Consider the following 17,276-nt stretch of genomic DNA (forward strand, 5'->3'; position numbering starts at 1 on the left):
CTATAATGATGCACTCTCCTCCTGTCTTGACGTCATCGCCCCCAAAAAATCCAAACTCATCTCCTTCAGCCACTCCGCCCCTGGTACACTGACCGACTTCGCCTCCTCAAAGTGCAGGGCCGTCAACTGGAACGTCTTGCCAACAAAATTGGACTTACTGTTCACCTTGATGCCTTCAAACTCCACCAACAACAATATAAAGATGCCCTGAACACCGCTCGCTCCTCTCAATACTCCATCATCCAATCTGGCTCCAACAACCCCAAAACGCTTTTCTCCACCATCAACAAACTCCTCAAGCCCATGGACACCATCTCCACCTCCTTCACCACCAGCAAATGCAACTCATTTCTATCCTTCTTCAATGACAAAATCATTGCAATACACAACCAGCTGGCAGCCCCCTCCCCCCCCCCCTCTACCACCCCCCCAAGCCCTCAACATGACTCTCCCCTACTTCCAAGCCACTCACTCTCATTCTTCAGTTCAATCACTGAAATGGACCTCTCCTCCATACTCTCCAGCATGAAGACCTCCACCTGTGCCCTTGACCCCCTCCCCTCTTCCTTAGTCAAGGCCTGCCTCCCATCACTCTCCCCTCTCATCACCAACATCATCAACTCCTCACTGTCGTCTGGTCTCATACCCCCCACACTCAAGATCGCTGCTGTCACCCCCGTGCTGAAAAAACCTGGTCTTGACCCCGACATCCCCAACAACTACCGGCCCATCTCCAACCTCCCCTACCTGTCCAAAGTCCTTGAGAGAGCTGTTGCATCACAACTCAGGTCCCACCTCAATCTCCATAATCTCTACGAACCCTTCCAATCCGGCTTCCGTTCAAAACACAGCACAGAAACCGCCCTACTGAAAATCACAAATGACATACTTCTCTCTGCTGACTCTGGCTTCCTCTCCATCCTCATCCTCCTTGACCTGAGTGCCGCCTTCGACACCATCAACCACTCCATCCTCCTCTCACGTCTCCAGTACTCCCTTGGCATAACTGGCACTGCTCTCTCCTGGTTCACCTCATATCTCTCAGACCGACATCAATTCATTGCAATAAACAACTGTAAATCCTTTACCTCCCCAGTCACCCACGGTGTCCCCCAAGGTTCCGTGCTTGGTCCCCTCCTCTTCATCATTTACATCCTTCCCCTTGGACAAATCATCCGTCGTCATGGTCTCAACTTCCACTGCTACGCTGACGACACCCAACTCTACTTCTCCACCAAGACCATCACCTCCGTCACCCACTCCACTCTCACCACCTGTCTCACTGATATAAAATCATGGATGCAACAGAACTTTCTCAAACTCAACTGCAACAAATCTGAAATACTCCTCATCGGCCCTAACTCCCTCACCCGCTCAGCCCAGCCCTTCTCCCTCAACATTGATGGCTCCATCGTCACCCCCTCCACCCAGGTCCGCAACCTCGGTATCATCCTTGACCCCACCCTCTCTTTTCTACCCCACGCCAACCACATCACCAAAACTGCCTTCTTTCACCTCAGGAACATTGCACGCCTCCGACCCTCCCTGTCCTCTGCCACCACCGAAATTCTCATCCATGCCCTCATAACCTCCAGACTCGACTACTGCAACAGCATCCTCTACGGTTCTCCCAACAAAATCCTCAATAAACTCCAATATGTTCAGAACTCTGCTGCTCGACTCACTTCCACCCACCGCTATGAACACATCACCCCGGTCCTTCGCAACCTCCACTGGCTCCCGGTCAAATACAGAATAGACTTCAAAATACTACTCACCACCTACAAAGCCCTAAACAACCTGGCCCCTCCCTACCTTTCAGACCTCCTCCCCCTCCACGCCCCAACCCGTTGCCTCAGGTCCGCCGGTGCAAACACTCAGGACCATCAGGACCAAGTGCCGGACCTGGGCCTTCTCAGCTGCTGCACCTCCCCTCTGGAACCTCCCCTCTATCCACATCCGTGAGGCTCCCTCCCTATCATCATTCAAACAAGCCCTCAAAACCCACCTCTTCAACCTCGCCTTCACCTGCTAACCCCTGCACCCTACCCTCCATTACATGACCCATTCAGCACAGCTTCTACAGTTATTCTTATTTTTTACCAAAATGTTCTGTTTGTTTGTTTTGTTTGCTCCTTTGTCTTTCTTTTTTTGTTGTTGTTTGTTTGTTCTGTTTGTCTTTGCCCTGTAAAGCATCTTTGGGTATTTTGAAAAGCGCTATAGAAAATTGATTTATTATTATTATTAATATTATTATTATTATATCTGCGTCCTGACGTCATCATCTTTGTGAGCTAGGTCTCCCTATACTTACAAATGATTAAGCTTGTGGTGTTGTTAGTTTGGTGGGTACCCTTCTAATGCCATTTGGATAAATGGAGAAAAATTAAGAGATTCATTTAGTTTCCTCTATAATTACATTTTCATGGCATTACTTCTAGCAGCTCCATTGGTATTGTTGCAGTAGTTTCTTGATTTTCAGGGCTCATTGCTCTCCTGTCCTTTCACATCCCCTCTCTCTATCATCCTTTAGGAAAATTGTATTATTGACATTTGATACTCATCATGTGAATTTAAGTTATTTGTGTGTCCTAGCTAATGGTAGCCGCTCTGCACTGCGCTCATACAGCGCTTACCACTGATAATGCCGTCTCAACCCAACTTGGCAGGACGGCGCGGTCATGGAAGCATAACAGTCTCCCTCAGGTTAACACAGTTAGCTCTGTCAGCACTGTTGCTGTTGTTAGCACTGTTTGCGCAAAAATATACAAATAGCTTAGCGAAGGTATTAGCGAAATAGCGACGTGCTTACCATCCTCAGTTTGGTACAGTTCAGAGCCCTCTGTTCCTTCCCCAGAAGTGGCAGGGTCCACATCTGTTTCTCCACTACTCCCTGGACTGCACAACATCAAGAGCAAAAAAACAAAAGAACACTGTCAATCTTTTTATCAAAGCTGCACTGAGGCGTCCGGTAGCAGAGTGGTTAAAACACATACATTTGTTTCATTCCCCTTTCTCTGCCTCCCTGCTTTTCTGTCTGTATCTTTACTACCACCATCAATATAAAGTCAAATGCCAAGAATTCTTCTTAAAACTAAAATAATGAAAACATCAAAGCTGCAATTAATATTTGTTAAAATGAACAAAAGACAAACTGTTTGTAACATGAAACGTGCCACTCATAGTGACAAAGCGGGCAGGGATTCACCACCATTGTTTAGGTTTGACAGCCTGCAACTTTACTGTTTTGATTTAGTCTCACAGGTCTCATCAAGCTTTTGTTTCCAGCAGCAACAGGCAGCTTTTTTCATCTGCTCAGCATCCAACAGCAGACAATAGAAGTTTGCTGGTGAACACATTGAAGCATAGAGAGTCAGGCATTCTTTCTCACGAGTCCGTGGAGACCAAACCTCCACGGAATATTGCTGCTCCTCTATTCATCAGGTAGACCCAAACACAACGCCAAAAAAATGCTAACATTGCTCTGTGTCTGCTGGATGTCTAAACAGGCGACATGATGCTATCATGTTTAACTTAACAACAAAGAAAATACAAAGCTGCCTGTATTTACAGCTTGTTGGGGCAGGATCTCCTGGTGGGAACTCTTTCCACCCCTGGTTGGTCCTCGCCGGGCATATTTACTCTGGGACTGGCTCTAGGTTGGCTTGGGAAGGCCCAGGACCCCGCAGCTTAGTGCTCGCCCTCTCTCCTTGCGGTGAGAGACGGAGCTCCCTGCTGCTAGCGGGACCGGGGCGGACTGTCCTTAGTGTGCAACCCACCTGACCCGTCTTGAAACCTGGATCTTAATATTGACCAAAATAATGGTGCCTATGATTTGTGCCATGATCAAGCAGCCCTACAACATCATGTGTGTCACAAATACCATTTTCATCAACTTATTATTTCCTTAGGCCACATATTCTCTTATTGTATTGGCACTGAAACAAGTTGAACTGAAAAACAAAATACAGGCATTCAAAATTAAGTGATTTGACTTCATTACTTACTAGTAATTAATAATACCAAAGAGTTTTATTTCTCAGAGGAACCTGTTTCAGTGCCAATGGTTCTTGTTTCAGTTCAGATCATGTTTTAAATGGCAAATTTAATTTCCGATCCCACAATGTAACGTCAGTGTCCATAGGTAATGACATAAATGTGCTGATGAAATTAGTGCTGTATAAATAAATATTATACTTTATTTCAAATTAATCAAGACAAGAGGTAAACATGGAGGAAGTGATGAGGTTTCATCAGCAGTTGTAAATGTATGCTGCTGTGTTTGTATCCCACCCTTCATACCTTGGTGTGACGATGGCTTGAGGCGGTGCCACCACTTCAGGTGTCAGAGGCTCGTCGTCCAGCGTCTGAGACGTACAAAGCATGTCGTTGGCGCTGCTGGCACCCGACACCGCCATCCCTGGAGCCGCCGCGGCTTCGTCCGCCTGACCAAGCTCCCCCTCTGGGGTTGAACTGCCCGGTTGGTTGGGAGATGGGGTTTCTGGGTCTGTGGGGATCTTGGCTGGGATGTCACCAGGCTGGGACAAAGCAGAGCTGCAATGGGGCAAGAAATAGGGAATTAAAGGGAGCGTGACAACATACACCTTCCATTGAATCTAGTGCAATGCCCGTTCAAAACATGTCTGTTCAGAACGAACCGATTGCTTGCCCTGTGGTGTTGCTGCTTGCAACAAGCAGCAACACCACAGGTTCTCGAGAACCGCTCATACAAACAACTTAACACTGAGCTCCTTTGGGTCCTGAGCAAAACACCTGCCATGTGTTTAAGAAAATCATCATATAACTTAGGATCGAACTGAACACATTTGGTCTCATAAGACAACGGTTTATATAACTTATATTGAACACATTTGGTTACATAAAAACATTCTTAGAAATGCGCGCCAGACAAATTATAATACATCACTCCAATTTGTATCCAAACATTTCCCGTATGAACCGATATGAATCGTGTGTTCTGCCAAAAGGTTATCTTGACCCAGATGAAGACGTGAGAGCGTGACATAGTGAGGAGACCAGATGTGCTCTGTTTGTGGTTCAACCCACTGGTTTGATTGGTGGAAAGTGAAGTAAGGGGGGTGAATTTAGACTAGAATAGTGAGCTGTAAGAAGAAATACATTGGATTTGTTGAACTTGTTGAATGTTGTCTTGTGCTTATTAAAACACTTCCTGCTGGGTTGCAACTTCAATTCGCCGCTTCTTCTCGTTATTTTTCCACAACACATGACATACAGGCATCACATGCCCAACTCATTTCTACTCACGGTCAGAAACACAGGTGAATTAAACTGTAGTCAGGAAAAAACACCAGGGACAGACTTGCACCACACACAGAAAGACTTGCTTCATAGTCATTTTAATTATGTATTTTAAATTATAAGGCGGAGTCTGTGATTCTAATCCGATACATTTTTTGTCAAATAATTACTCATGGTCTGTTAGCTGTTCCTACACATCCCCGGCTCCCAGACCACCGCTTTAGTTAAGTACCTGTACATGGACTCCCCCAGTGGCCGGCTGGTGTCAAAGCAGTCAGGGAGGATGATGATGTAATCCTCCGAGGAGGTGGAGGAGGAGCGACTCCTTGTCCCTTCTCTCTTCTTCCCTCCCTCCTTCTCCTTCTCCTCCTCCTCCTCTGGCCCCTTCTCCACATGGATGTTCTCCATGTGGGACTCCTCACCTTCAACTGTATTGGGATCAAGAATACTGCTGAGTTCCACGGGCTAACAGTACCGCCAGGGACGCACAGTTCTGCGTCACTGCAATTTCTTAAAACAAGATTATGGCTATAGACCTTGTTTAGAGTTGTTAAACATGATCAAGTGTGCACACACAATTTGCGAACAGATGTATGGCGGAGTGTAATAGCTATGCAAAGGCATTAAATTGGCTTTAACAAATGTTGACTGACTTCCAGATCCATGTACTATTAATGAGGCCTAATATTTAGTGTCAGATTCTAAACTAAAAGCACTCTTTCTCACTCAGGAGACCGCTGTAAGTCCCCCGCGGGAAACGATGAGTCAACGTTGATGTATCGATTATGTAACTTGCATACTTATTTTAAATCAAAACACAATCTAATCCTAAACCTAACTAACTAGTTTTGTTGACAAACCTAAGTAAGTTGATTCCTCTGAAGATGGAAGTTGACATGTGTTGCACAGAAAATAAGGAGGAACTTCTTACGAACCGTTGAATGAGGATAAGTTGAACAGCTGAGACAAACATGCAGGCACCACTCTGACATTTATGAAGAGGTATGATAACACCATCGAGTACTGTGGATGTAACGTTATCTTTTGTATTTCTATCAGAAAGAATGTAGGCCGACGCCACAAGTGGAAATGATAAGATAGCAGTGTTATTTTGACTAGTTCTCAGGAGGTCTCGGTCGTATTTTGCGTATTCTTGCCGTGCTGCTAGTTAGTAGTCTGCTTTTTTATTTCTAACTGATGATTGCATGTAGTGTGCATGGACCCAGTAGTAGAGGTGAAACACTGACCCCTATTTGTTCTGAGCATGTGGCCTGATCTGAATCACCTCTCACTCTGTGCTTCACTGAGATACTGGAGGACTGGGTAAAGCTGTTCATGCTGCTCAGCCTCTACTGAGACTCATTGAGGTTCATCAGTCTATCAACTGGTTTAGATTCCAGTTGTGGCTGTGCTGGATTGATTCAGATTTGTGTGATCCACACATTTCCCATAACTCCAGAGTTTTGTGAAACGTCGAAAGTTGATTGAAAAAAATATATATCTAATCATTTCCGAAATTCCCAACATGCTTTTATCCAACCAAATATTCTTTTCAATCCATATTTGCTGCCGTTAAGCTTTTCATAAACAACATTTTCACTGCTAGAAAACCTGCCAATTTGTAGAGTCCACTATTTAAACAGTGATGCGGCCGGTGCAGGTCATAGACTGTACATAAGAAGTGGACGTAGTCCTTGTGATGTCACCCATTGGTTTATGGACTGCCGTTTTGAGACCTTGAGTTTGGCCGTTGCCCCCCCTGATGGCCATTAGAAAGAATGCAAGTTTAAGGCACTTCTGGATTGGCTTCACTTTTCAGAACTGGAGGTTGCCACCTGCTGCAGGCGCACCTGGCTTTTAAAAAGGAATGGGAGATGACACTCTAAGGTCTGTTTTGATTCATATTACGCCCACGACGCACCTATGATTAATAAAGAGTTGAAACATAACCCCTTTGCCCCTTGTGTTTTACTTTTACCATTTAACAACATTGGAGTTGGACATGTCCTAAATGCACTTGCGCCAAGTCTAGTGATGTCATCAGATTCATGACTCAAGTCGAGTCCACACCTCTGCAATAAACTATCAAATCAAAATAATGTGCTTACTCATGTTTAGCCAAACATAAAATGGTCCAATCAAGAACTGTTGTTATGATCTGATGTCAAATGGTATCTCAGCTCAACCCATCTGTTCTCTGCTGTCACCTGTGGCTGTGTGCTCCTGCAGTGTGGAGGACCTTGGCGGAGCAATGAGCGGGGTTGGGGCAGAGCTGGGGCCGGGTCCCAGAGTCAAGGCCATGTACAGGGGAGCCGGCAGGGAGGCTTTCAGTGGCGGAGGGAGGGAAGCCTTCAGTGTAGCCGGTGGTTTCAGGGGGCTTTTAGAGGTGCTGGGGCTGCTGTCTGCGCTCTCTTCGGATTTCATTGTTTTACTTTTCATACAGGAGGAAGAGGAGGATGAGCCTCCCTGAGCAGCCGGACGCACCACTGGGGGCAAACAGGAAGTCCACTGTTAAATACTGTACAGTAATACGTTTCTATTTCAATCACGTGCAAACACATGTAGCAGCAGGCAGAGTACACAACTCCAGTCTGAAATAATGCTGGAGCTGAACACAAGAAAATATAGATATTTTCAAATATAGAGCAGTTTACACAAGGGTTTCAACTGTTTGTCTTCACATTGATCTGTAGCATGGCGAATACACAAAAATCCAAAAGCTCATCTGCGAATATTGTATGTCTTGGGCTTTTATTGTGAAAGTGAGTGAGTGAATCGAATCTGTACTGTCTTGTCAAAGTCCAAAGAGAGGCCTTTACTCCGCATATTTCATCATTTAACAAAGCCATAGCCAACTTTTAAAGACACTTGTCCTGGGTGACTCATCATACATTCATAGTTGTTTACCAGCTATGATACTAGCTATTTGATTTGACCTTATAGTTCAGTCACTCAGGCTTTTGCAAAACTCACCCAAATTGTAAAAGATACTAACTCACATGACAGTAAGCAATGGGTTCAGAGACGTCGAAGGAGGATAGAAAACATGTCTTTTGGGTTTAGAGTAAGAAAAAAGGACTGATTGCAACAGAGAGAGCTCTCTTCCATTAAAGTCAAAACAAGCCATGTAAATTCAAAGATGGTGCTGGATTGAATTCTCGCTCAAAGACTTGAGCTACTGGACTGACCTTACTGCTGGTCAAAAACTCTCTAGTTTAGCTTAAAAGTACCCAAAACTAGAGGTTGACCGACAGTGGATTTTGAAATGCCTATGTAATAAAAGCTACTTTAACATACACTGTTTTTTTAAGCGAGATTTGGTGGATTACATGGTTGGAACATGTTATATTTATTTACAATGGTCGATGCGCTGTTCTGTGGCTTATGATGCATTTCTTCAGCTGCGGGTCCCGTTACACTGTTGAATGCCACTCTTACAGAACATTAATGTTCATGCATATTCTCGGGGTTAGAGAGATTTCATTTCATAAACGGATAGTTAGTAAGTAAGTTAACATAACTGATGAATGATTTATTTTCCTCCATGTCTGGTAACGTGGACAGAGAGCAGACAGTGTTACATCAGAAATAACTTTGTGGGGAGAAATAAAGTGAAACTGGGTCAGATAAGACACTTGTCTGCTTGCTGTCAAATCAGCTGTTCATCGTGACTGTAAAGTGTTAGCCTACACTGAAAAAAAAGAGTTTTTGGCCTTGTAATTATTACCTCGATTATTTTTGTAAATTTTACAAGAAATTATCATTTCAGTGCTTTTACTTTAAAATATCACCTTTTACTTAATGTGTTACTTTGGTATTTGTTTGTAATTATGTATCCTCATTTTTATAAGTAAATTGTAATCATTCACACCAAGTAATATCTACTAAACTACTGTATTGAATGCACTACCTGACACAACAAAGTAAAATGTACTTGGGTAATACGAGTAAAACCTGGCAACCTATAGCGCGTACTCGGGGTGACGTCAGAGGAGATTTCGCGCTCCTTTCGTCAACGAGACGACGGAACAGCAGAACCTGAACAAGGACGGCAGCGTTTCACCTGAGGAGAGGCACTTCATGGACGGGAGCCTTTGGGGTAGGTTATATGTTTAATTAATGCTCTACGTTGCTGTTGAGCCTTCGGTCAAGTCGGTGTTTGAGTTGTGAATACGGAAGAGTAGCGAACTGGTCAGTTTAGCGTGCTAGCTAGTTAGGCTATGATGCTAGCTAACTTGGGGCAGCATTACAGACATGGCTCACGGCGCTACATTTTGTGGCTGTTTTTGGTGGTTTTGGTCGCGACTTTACAGGGTTCTCCCTTGAAAAGTTGTTGGCCTGGGGACATGGTGCTCGACCGGCTGCGCTCCGTCGACGTGGGGGGGAGGGGGGCTGAATTACTTCGGTTAAGTGAAGCCCACTTCTACCACACAGGTGCTTTGCTGTGCTGAGTCAGCACACAGCGTGCTTTCTCTCACATCCTCAAGTGCAGCCGAGGTCGAATGAGGGAAATGTGACAAGACAGGGAATCATAGCTGAGCAGTAAAGCACACTCTGGTCATGTGCTAAAAGATATCCCATATGTGGTGGAATTAGTGACTTTAGAGCGAGTCTAATACACTTAACAATATTTTGTCACTATCATATTCTGACATATTTTTACAGTAACTTATATATATATAAAAGATATAGTGTAAATATTACTTAATATTTCTCAACAGAAAAAGTAAAGAAAAGCTAGTTAAATATACATGAAACACCTAATTGATTTTTACTGGGGTTTTGTAATTAGATGAAAAGGTAGCCTGAGTAAAGATTACTATAAAAGGCTAAGTACATTTTATGTCTAAGGGAGAAATTTGCAAGTAAAAGTTACTTGAATATTTTGGATAAAAAACAATTCTTACTAGTAAGTAAACTTAACTTGAGAATTCCTGAGTAAAAATTACTCAGAATTTCTGAGTGCAAATTGTTACCTAGCTTTTTTCAAGTAAATGTCAAAAAAAAAATTTTTTTCATTGTACATTTTGTAACCCAATCGCCAAAAAGAATAATATGTTTCAGAGTTTTTTTATAGAGTGGAGAATTGCTTTTGAAAAAGTTATTTCTGATATAGACTATTGAAAAAGATAATTTAAAGTCTGTCACGTGTTTATGGCTGGAGCGCACTGCGTGCCAAAGGTGAAAGTCAAACAAACTAAGCCCACCTTCTGCCATTAAAATGACTTTTTTTTCGATGAGGTCCGGTGGCTTTACAGAGAGCATACATGGATACAACGGTTTCACTTCCCCGTCGATAAAACGATAAGGTGATGCAGTGAAAACATTCTAAATATAGTGTACTCTTTAACGGATATAGATATTTTTTGGAGGGCTTTTGTTTTAGGTTGCTAACATTTGTTTTGCTGACATTCCCATCCACAGCAGCACATTGCTTTGCTTCTGTGTAGTAAACTCTTTTCTGTTTCTTCAAGCTGGCAGCATGCTGACCTCTACTGGTCAGCAGGTGGTGAAAACCAAATCTCCAGGTTCACTGTGACATCTATAAAGAGAGACTTCGCAATTATAATTTGGAATTTAGAAGTGCAAGGCAGTCCTTCTTCTCTGACATAACCAAAAACAGTAACAATACACACGCCTTATTTGCTACCGTCGACAGGCTAACAAACCCTCCAGTGTCGGTAGCTGCTGAGCTCCAATCCACCTGGGCATGCAATCAATTTGCCTCCTTTTTTACTGACAAAATTCAGAAAATTAGACAAGCAGTCAGTGCCTCCACACCAACCACAGGACGTGTGTTGTCCCCTTCTCTGAATAACATCCATTCAAATATCATGACACAATTTCATTCAATCGACCGTAGAAGCCTAGAAGACATTATACAACATCTGAAGTCATCCTCCTGCTGCTTGGATATTCTACCAACACACTTTTTATAAAATATTTCAAACTGCATGACCACTGATCTTTTACAAATAGTAAACACATCCCTTCTCTCAGGTGTCTTCCCACAAGCCCTAAAAACTGCAGTTATTAAACCGCTCCTAAAGAAGGCTAGTTTAGACTCCGCAACAATGAACAATGATAGAACAATATCAAACCTCCCATTGTTAAGTAAAATAATTGAAAAAGCGGTTTTCCAACAGCTGAACAACTTCTTGGCCGTAAATAACTGCTTTGATGTCTTCCAGTCAGGCTTTGGACAGCACCACAGTACTGAAACTGCTCTTGTTAAGGTTTTCAACGACATCCACTTAAACACAGACAATGGCAGAAGTTCAGTCTTAGTATTACTGGATCTCAGTGCTGCATTCGACATGGTCGACCATGCCATACTCCTAGAAAGACTAAAAATCTGGGTGGGACTTTCTGGCACAGCACTTAACTGGTTTGAATCCTACTTGAAGGACTGAGAATACTTTGTGTCTGTAGCTAATTACACAGCTTTTGCACTGACTAAAATGACATGTGGTGTTCCCCAAGGTTCAATACTGGGGCCTCTTCTGTTCAACATCTACATGCTTCCACTAGCTCAGATTATGGAAAACAACAGTGTGTTATCATAATTATGCAGGAGACACACAAATCTACATAACTATGTCACCAGGGGACTATAATCCCATACAAGGGCTGGGTAACTGCATTGAACAAATCAACAACTGGATGGGCCAGAATGTTCTTCAATTAAACAAAGATAAAATAGAAGTAATTGTTTTTGGTACCAAGGACGAACGATTGAAAATCAGCGCTCAGCTTCAATCACTGATGTTAAAACCCACAAACAAGCCAGAAATCTAGGTGTAGTTCTGGATTCAGAACTCAACCTGAACAGCCATATCAAGACCATTACATAATCAGCCTACTATCACCTGAAGAATATATCAAGGATTAGAGGATTTATGTCTCAACAGGATTTGGAAAAACTTGTCCATGCATTTATCTTCAGCAGACTGGACTACTGTAACGGTGTGTTTACAGGTCTCTGTAAAAAGTCAGTCAGAAAGCTGCAGCTGATTCAGAACACTGCAGCTCGAGTCCTCACTAAGACCAGGAGGGTGGATTACATCACTCCAGTTCTGAGGTCTTTGCACTGGCTTCCTGTCCAACAAAGACTTGACTTTAAAATCCTGCTGTTGGTTTACAAAGCACCGAATGGTTTAGGACCAAAATACATCTCTGATGTGCTGCTACCTTATGAACCATCCCGACCCCTTAGGTCGTCTGGGACCGGTCTACTTCCTGTTCCCAGAGTCAGAACTAAACATGGAGAAGCAGCGTTCAGTTGTTCTGCTCCACATATCTGGAACAAAGTCCCAGGAAGCTGCAGGTCTGCTGAGACCCTCAGCTCCTTTAAATCAAGACTGAAGACTTTTCTGTTTGCTGCCTTTAATTGAACCACATTCAAGGATATTAATACATTTCTGCATTTCTGCTTTTCACTACTGTATTTTATTTCTTACCCTGCTTTTTAGTGTTTTAATGACTGTTTTTAATGTTTCAATGAATGTTTCTTAATTGTTTTTAAATCTCCTTTTCTTTTGCCTTATGTTTTGATGCTTTTAATGGTTTTATGTGAAGCACTTTGAATTACCTTGTTGTTGAAATGTGCTATACAAATATACTTCCCTTGCCTTACTGTAGATAATACACTGACTATGGAGAAGTACTTCATACTACCACAATTCAATACACGCAAACTATTACTCCAAGTTCAGGAACTTGGAGTAAATTGGGGGGAGTTCAGTGGAAAGTAAAAGCTAATGGCTCCACTGAATTCATGTGACACAAAAGGTCAGAATGTAGAAACATTGCCTACCATCCAATGAGTTCATATTTTCAACATACTTTCCAATAATGGATTTCATGAGCTGCTGGGTGACTGGAAGGCCCAGGTTCTATCAGGTCACTATCCAGGGCTGTGATATGTAGATATGCATTTGTTCCACATTCCAAAATGATAAGATTTTGGAAGAAACGTACACTACATTCTCACAATGCTGGATTCATTTATTCAGTTTCATTTTTCTACACTTTTACTGCTACTCTTATCAACAAAGTAAAAAAAATGTACTCCGTTTAAAAGTTTACAGCTTGAGAGCCGTAATCCTGCTGACTGATGTTTACCTGGCTCTGGGCGGGACCCTCTCAGAGGGGCACGGTCAGGGGCCTCCTCCAGGGTCATTGAGCGAATCACAGTCTCGCAAACAAACTGAGTCCCGCTGATGTCATCCTCCCCTTCCTCCTGAGCCGGGACTCCGCCCCCCTCTGCTCCAGATCCCACCCCATGAGGGACATCTGTGGACCAGTAGCAGATGGACAGATGTTATGTCTGTTAGACCTTTATCAGTGCCAGGTTCTTCCTCTTGCATACATTGAGAATCACTGCTGACCATAAATACCAACAATCCCCAGTGGTCTGCAGGTAGAATCGCAGGAAAAGCGATTCCTATGCAGACACACAAACGAACTCTACCGTCCACCATGGACTTATTATTGATAGATTGTTAATGATGATGCGGTGCATTTCAGCTGTTATTTGGAAACCAAGGAAATAATGTCTTTCAGAGTGAAATGATGCCCATAATGCATTTACTTAATCTTGTTTCTCAGCATGACTGAACACCTGTGGCTCCTGTAACACCCTGTTTACACTTGGTTTTAAAATGCGTCTTGCACGATCGGATCAGTGGTTGACAAAGTGCATCGCTGCCTCTCATTGGTTAAAGAACAATGCATTTGGCAAAACGAAAATCATGTACATTTATATTTGCATATAGAGGGAAAGAGATGCCAGGTGTGAACAGGGCCTAAGGGACACAGAGGATCAGTTAGTGACAAGTGTTACATCCAGGTACCACTCAGGCCAACTGAATAAATCAAATGCATATCAGAATTAAGCATGATTCTGTCTTGAGGATGTGAAGATGAAACCATCAGGTCTGTGCTTGACTGTAGAATTTATCTTCATGCTGCAAACTCCACCTTTAAACCAGTTGGTGCCGTTTTTCGTTGTGCTTTGCATTTCATTACAGGAGATAAATAAATATGGCACTTATCACCAAGACTATATGAAGAAGTAGGCTGGTCCTCAGTAGCAACAAGAAGAGAAGGACATTCTATCACTTGAACTTGTCCAGCTGCCTCAGTACATCCCTTGTCTTCTCCATCTGTCTGAAATGTTTTTAATCTGCTTGGAAGAGGTTCAGGGTACTGGACTTCCAAAGGGAAGTATTGACCATATATGGCATGCTGGGGGCATTAATAGCATATGCAGATTCATGCAAAAGCAGATGGATGTAGAACAGGTGAAATGTGTCATGTTCTTTGTATTAGGGTGTGAGTATATCTGTTTCATAAATACAAACTTCTGTGTTAACACATGTTAAACATTTCAACTTGTTCTGGCCATGCTTTGATAAATGAGGCCTCAGATCATGTTCAGCTGTCACTCAGCTGTCTTGCTCCATTTTAGACTTTTTTTTCATTTACCAATTTATCAACAAAACTTTATCAAGAGCCTTAAAAACCTTTGAATAGAAAACTACTTTACCCATGATGCTATTGATGACTTCTGTTTCTTCCTGGATGAGAGCCAGAGAGGGACTGCCCTTGTCCTGCAGGTGGCCCTCTTGAGGCAGAGGGGACATGCACGGAGTAACGTCTGGACGGAAAGAAACGTCAGTCAGGTCTCTAAAGATACCAACAAGCTCCCTTAAGCAACTGCAAACTAGAATAACTCTTCTTACCAGCAGGGGTGTTGTTTGGGACACTCTCCAACTCTTGGACAATGTTGATGTCCAACAGCTCAAAAGATAGAAGATCCTGAGAGATGAACAGATAGATAATAAAGTGCCTTTGAGCTGCATTATGGGAGATATAGGAGGGTGTGTTTCAGGAGTTAGGAGACCCATACTACGCATTCAAAGTCAGGATATCGCAGCTCCTGTTTAGAGTTCTGGGATCCTTCCACACTGATCACCAATTACAATCCAGTAATACAATATATATGATATGAATAAATTATTCTGAAAAGGGCCAATCTGCATAATGACTACTTTTACTTTTGGTTACTTTTGGAATTATACATCTGTACTTTTACAATACTTAGAATTTGAAATGCAGGACTTTCACTTGGTTCTTTCTACATTGTGCTCACGGCTACTTGTATTAAAAGTAAAGGATCCAAATACTTCTACCACCACTGTATGTGTGTTAAATATTAGACAACAATTTGATTGTTTGACTGTGATTATGAGGTTGCTCAAGTGTAATTATGCAATTTCATAAACCTATAAAACAATACATTAAAGAACATGCTGGTGTATGATCGTCTTACGTCAAAGGGTGATCTGTCGTTACCCATTGGCTTCCGCGGCCTTAGTGCAAAGTGTACAGAAAGGTAATGATTGCAGATTGTACTACCTGTGCAGTGAGCAGGTCCACAGAGGGGATGTAGTACTCCTCTTGGTCCACTGACATTAGTGGCTGCTCCCTTGCTGCACTGGCTTGTCCATCCTTCACAACTGGGTTCTTACCCTGCAAACAAAGTCAAATCTTTTCAGTTCGATATTGTACACAGTACACTATGTGTGTATATACTGTATATGTATCAGTGTGTATTTCTGATAATCCATAGAAGGGTCTAGCTGCAGAGTTCCAGGCTTAGGCCCACCTCCTCCGTTGGACCCTTTATGGTCCCGAGTTTGAAGAAGGACGTGACGCCTGATACTGTGTATGCCAGAGACGATCATCAGGTGGGGTAAAGAGGAACCTCCTGTTTAGAGCTATGAGCCTGGACGCAAAGGCCTACTTGCAGAAGCAAAAGCCTAAACAATGGGACAAAGCCAAAATCCCACCAGATCCTGAAAATCTGAGTGTGAGATGTGGTTTGAAATCAGGTCCTGAGCTCCCATTGGCGGAGGTCTCACCAAGGATATAAAATGTAGAGTAGAATGCTGTGATCCCTGCCTTTCTACTGCAACATCAGTTGCTACAGGAGGTCAACAAACGTTTGTGTCTTTAGTAACCGAGGCAGACTCCCAGCCTTGATGGATGGTTTTGGACCACATATTTGGATCCTGTTAACTTAAAGATCACTGTACAACTAGCAGTCTCAGCCTGCCTGAAGAAGGAAGACATAGACCACCAGCTTTCACCAAAGAGAAGGATAACTTATACGACCCGCTCTCTTTAAAAAAAAAAAAGTACCATGTAATCTCTTTTAAATAAGTCGACTCTTGTTGTTTTCATCCACTGCCATACCAGGATCAGCTGCCGTTAACCCGCAGACGGACAACACGACGGCCCCATTATTGTACGAGTTTTGGATGCTTTCCTCTCTCTCTCTCTCTCTTTTACTGACCCACACACACATAAACACGACATGCTTGTTTGATGGAGTTGTGGTGCTCAGAACTGCTTGTAATAGAGTAGAACACTTTATGTGCCTTTTAAAGAACAGTTCTCTGCATTATTTATTTTATGTATTGTGATGAAAGTCGTTTGTGATGCTCATTGCTCTAGCGTTTGTGGTGCCCCATAATACGTAATACATAAATGTATCAATATTAATAATTCTATAAATATTAATAGTTATTTTTGATAATTGCTAATAACCAAACCTGCTTATATCAGATCCCAACCATAGCATGCGTTGATTTGTTTGAATCGGCCACACAATCTCCAACAATAACACCAACAATACAACTTTATAACTGTAACGTTAAGCAGCAAATAACTTGTAGGAAATGTATGAGTTTGTTAACGTTAGTTAGTTAGGCTAATGTCGTCAGCAAACTAAAGTTTTTGAAATGATTACATTAATCTTTTTTTCCCGTTTTTGTGCTAACGTTAACGTTTGTTAACAACATTAGCATAGCTAGCTAACATTAACAAACTCAGGTTAGTCAAAGTTATTTGCTGCTTAACATTACGTAACCTAACTGTAGAAGTTATAGTTATATCCAAATGCACATGATACAATGGACATGGCACGA

General features: G+C 42.6%; 1 protein-coding gene across 1 annotated transcript in view; it reads right to left on the reverse strand.

Annotated features, from left to right (window-relative positions):
• nbr1b (NBR1 autophagy cargo receptor b) overlaps window positions 1-17,276 on the reverse strand; it is a 60,557-nt gene that overhangs the window by 7,203 nt on the left and 36,078 nt on the right. Inside the window, exons 13-20 of the mRNA XM_076081771.1 lie at window positions 15,703-15,816; window positions 15,027-15,102; window positions 14,831-14,941; window positions 13,405-13,575; window positions 7,488-7,766; window positions 5,513-5,708; window positions 4,303-4,554; window positions 2,813-2,898 (exon numbers count right to left, since the gene is read on the reverse strand). Of these exons, the coding sequence (XP_075937886.1) occupies window positions 2,813-2,898; window positions 4,303-4,554; window positions 5,513-5,708; window positions 7,488-7,766; window positions 13,405-13,575; window positions 14,831-14,941; window positions 15,027-15,102; window positions 15,703-15,816 (1,285 nt within the window). The remainder of the gene's footprint in view (window positions 1-2,812; window positions 2,899-4,302; window positions 4,555-5,512; window positions 5,709-7,487; window positions 7,767-13,404; window positions 13,576-14,830; window positions 14,942-15,026; window positions 15,103-15,702; window positions 15,817-17,276) is intronic.

This window comes from Anarhichas minor, unplaced genomic scaffold (assembly GCF_050575085.1).
Source record: "Anarhichas minor isolate MPS153535 unplaced genomic scaffold, ASM5057508v1 ptg000007l, whole genome shotgun sequence".
Taxonomy (NCBI): Eukaryota; Metazoa; Chordata; class Actinopteri; order Perciformes; family Anarhichadidae; genus Anarhichas; species Anarhichas minor.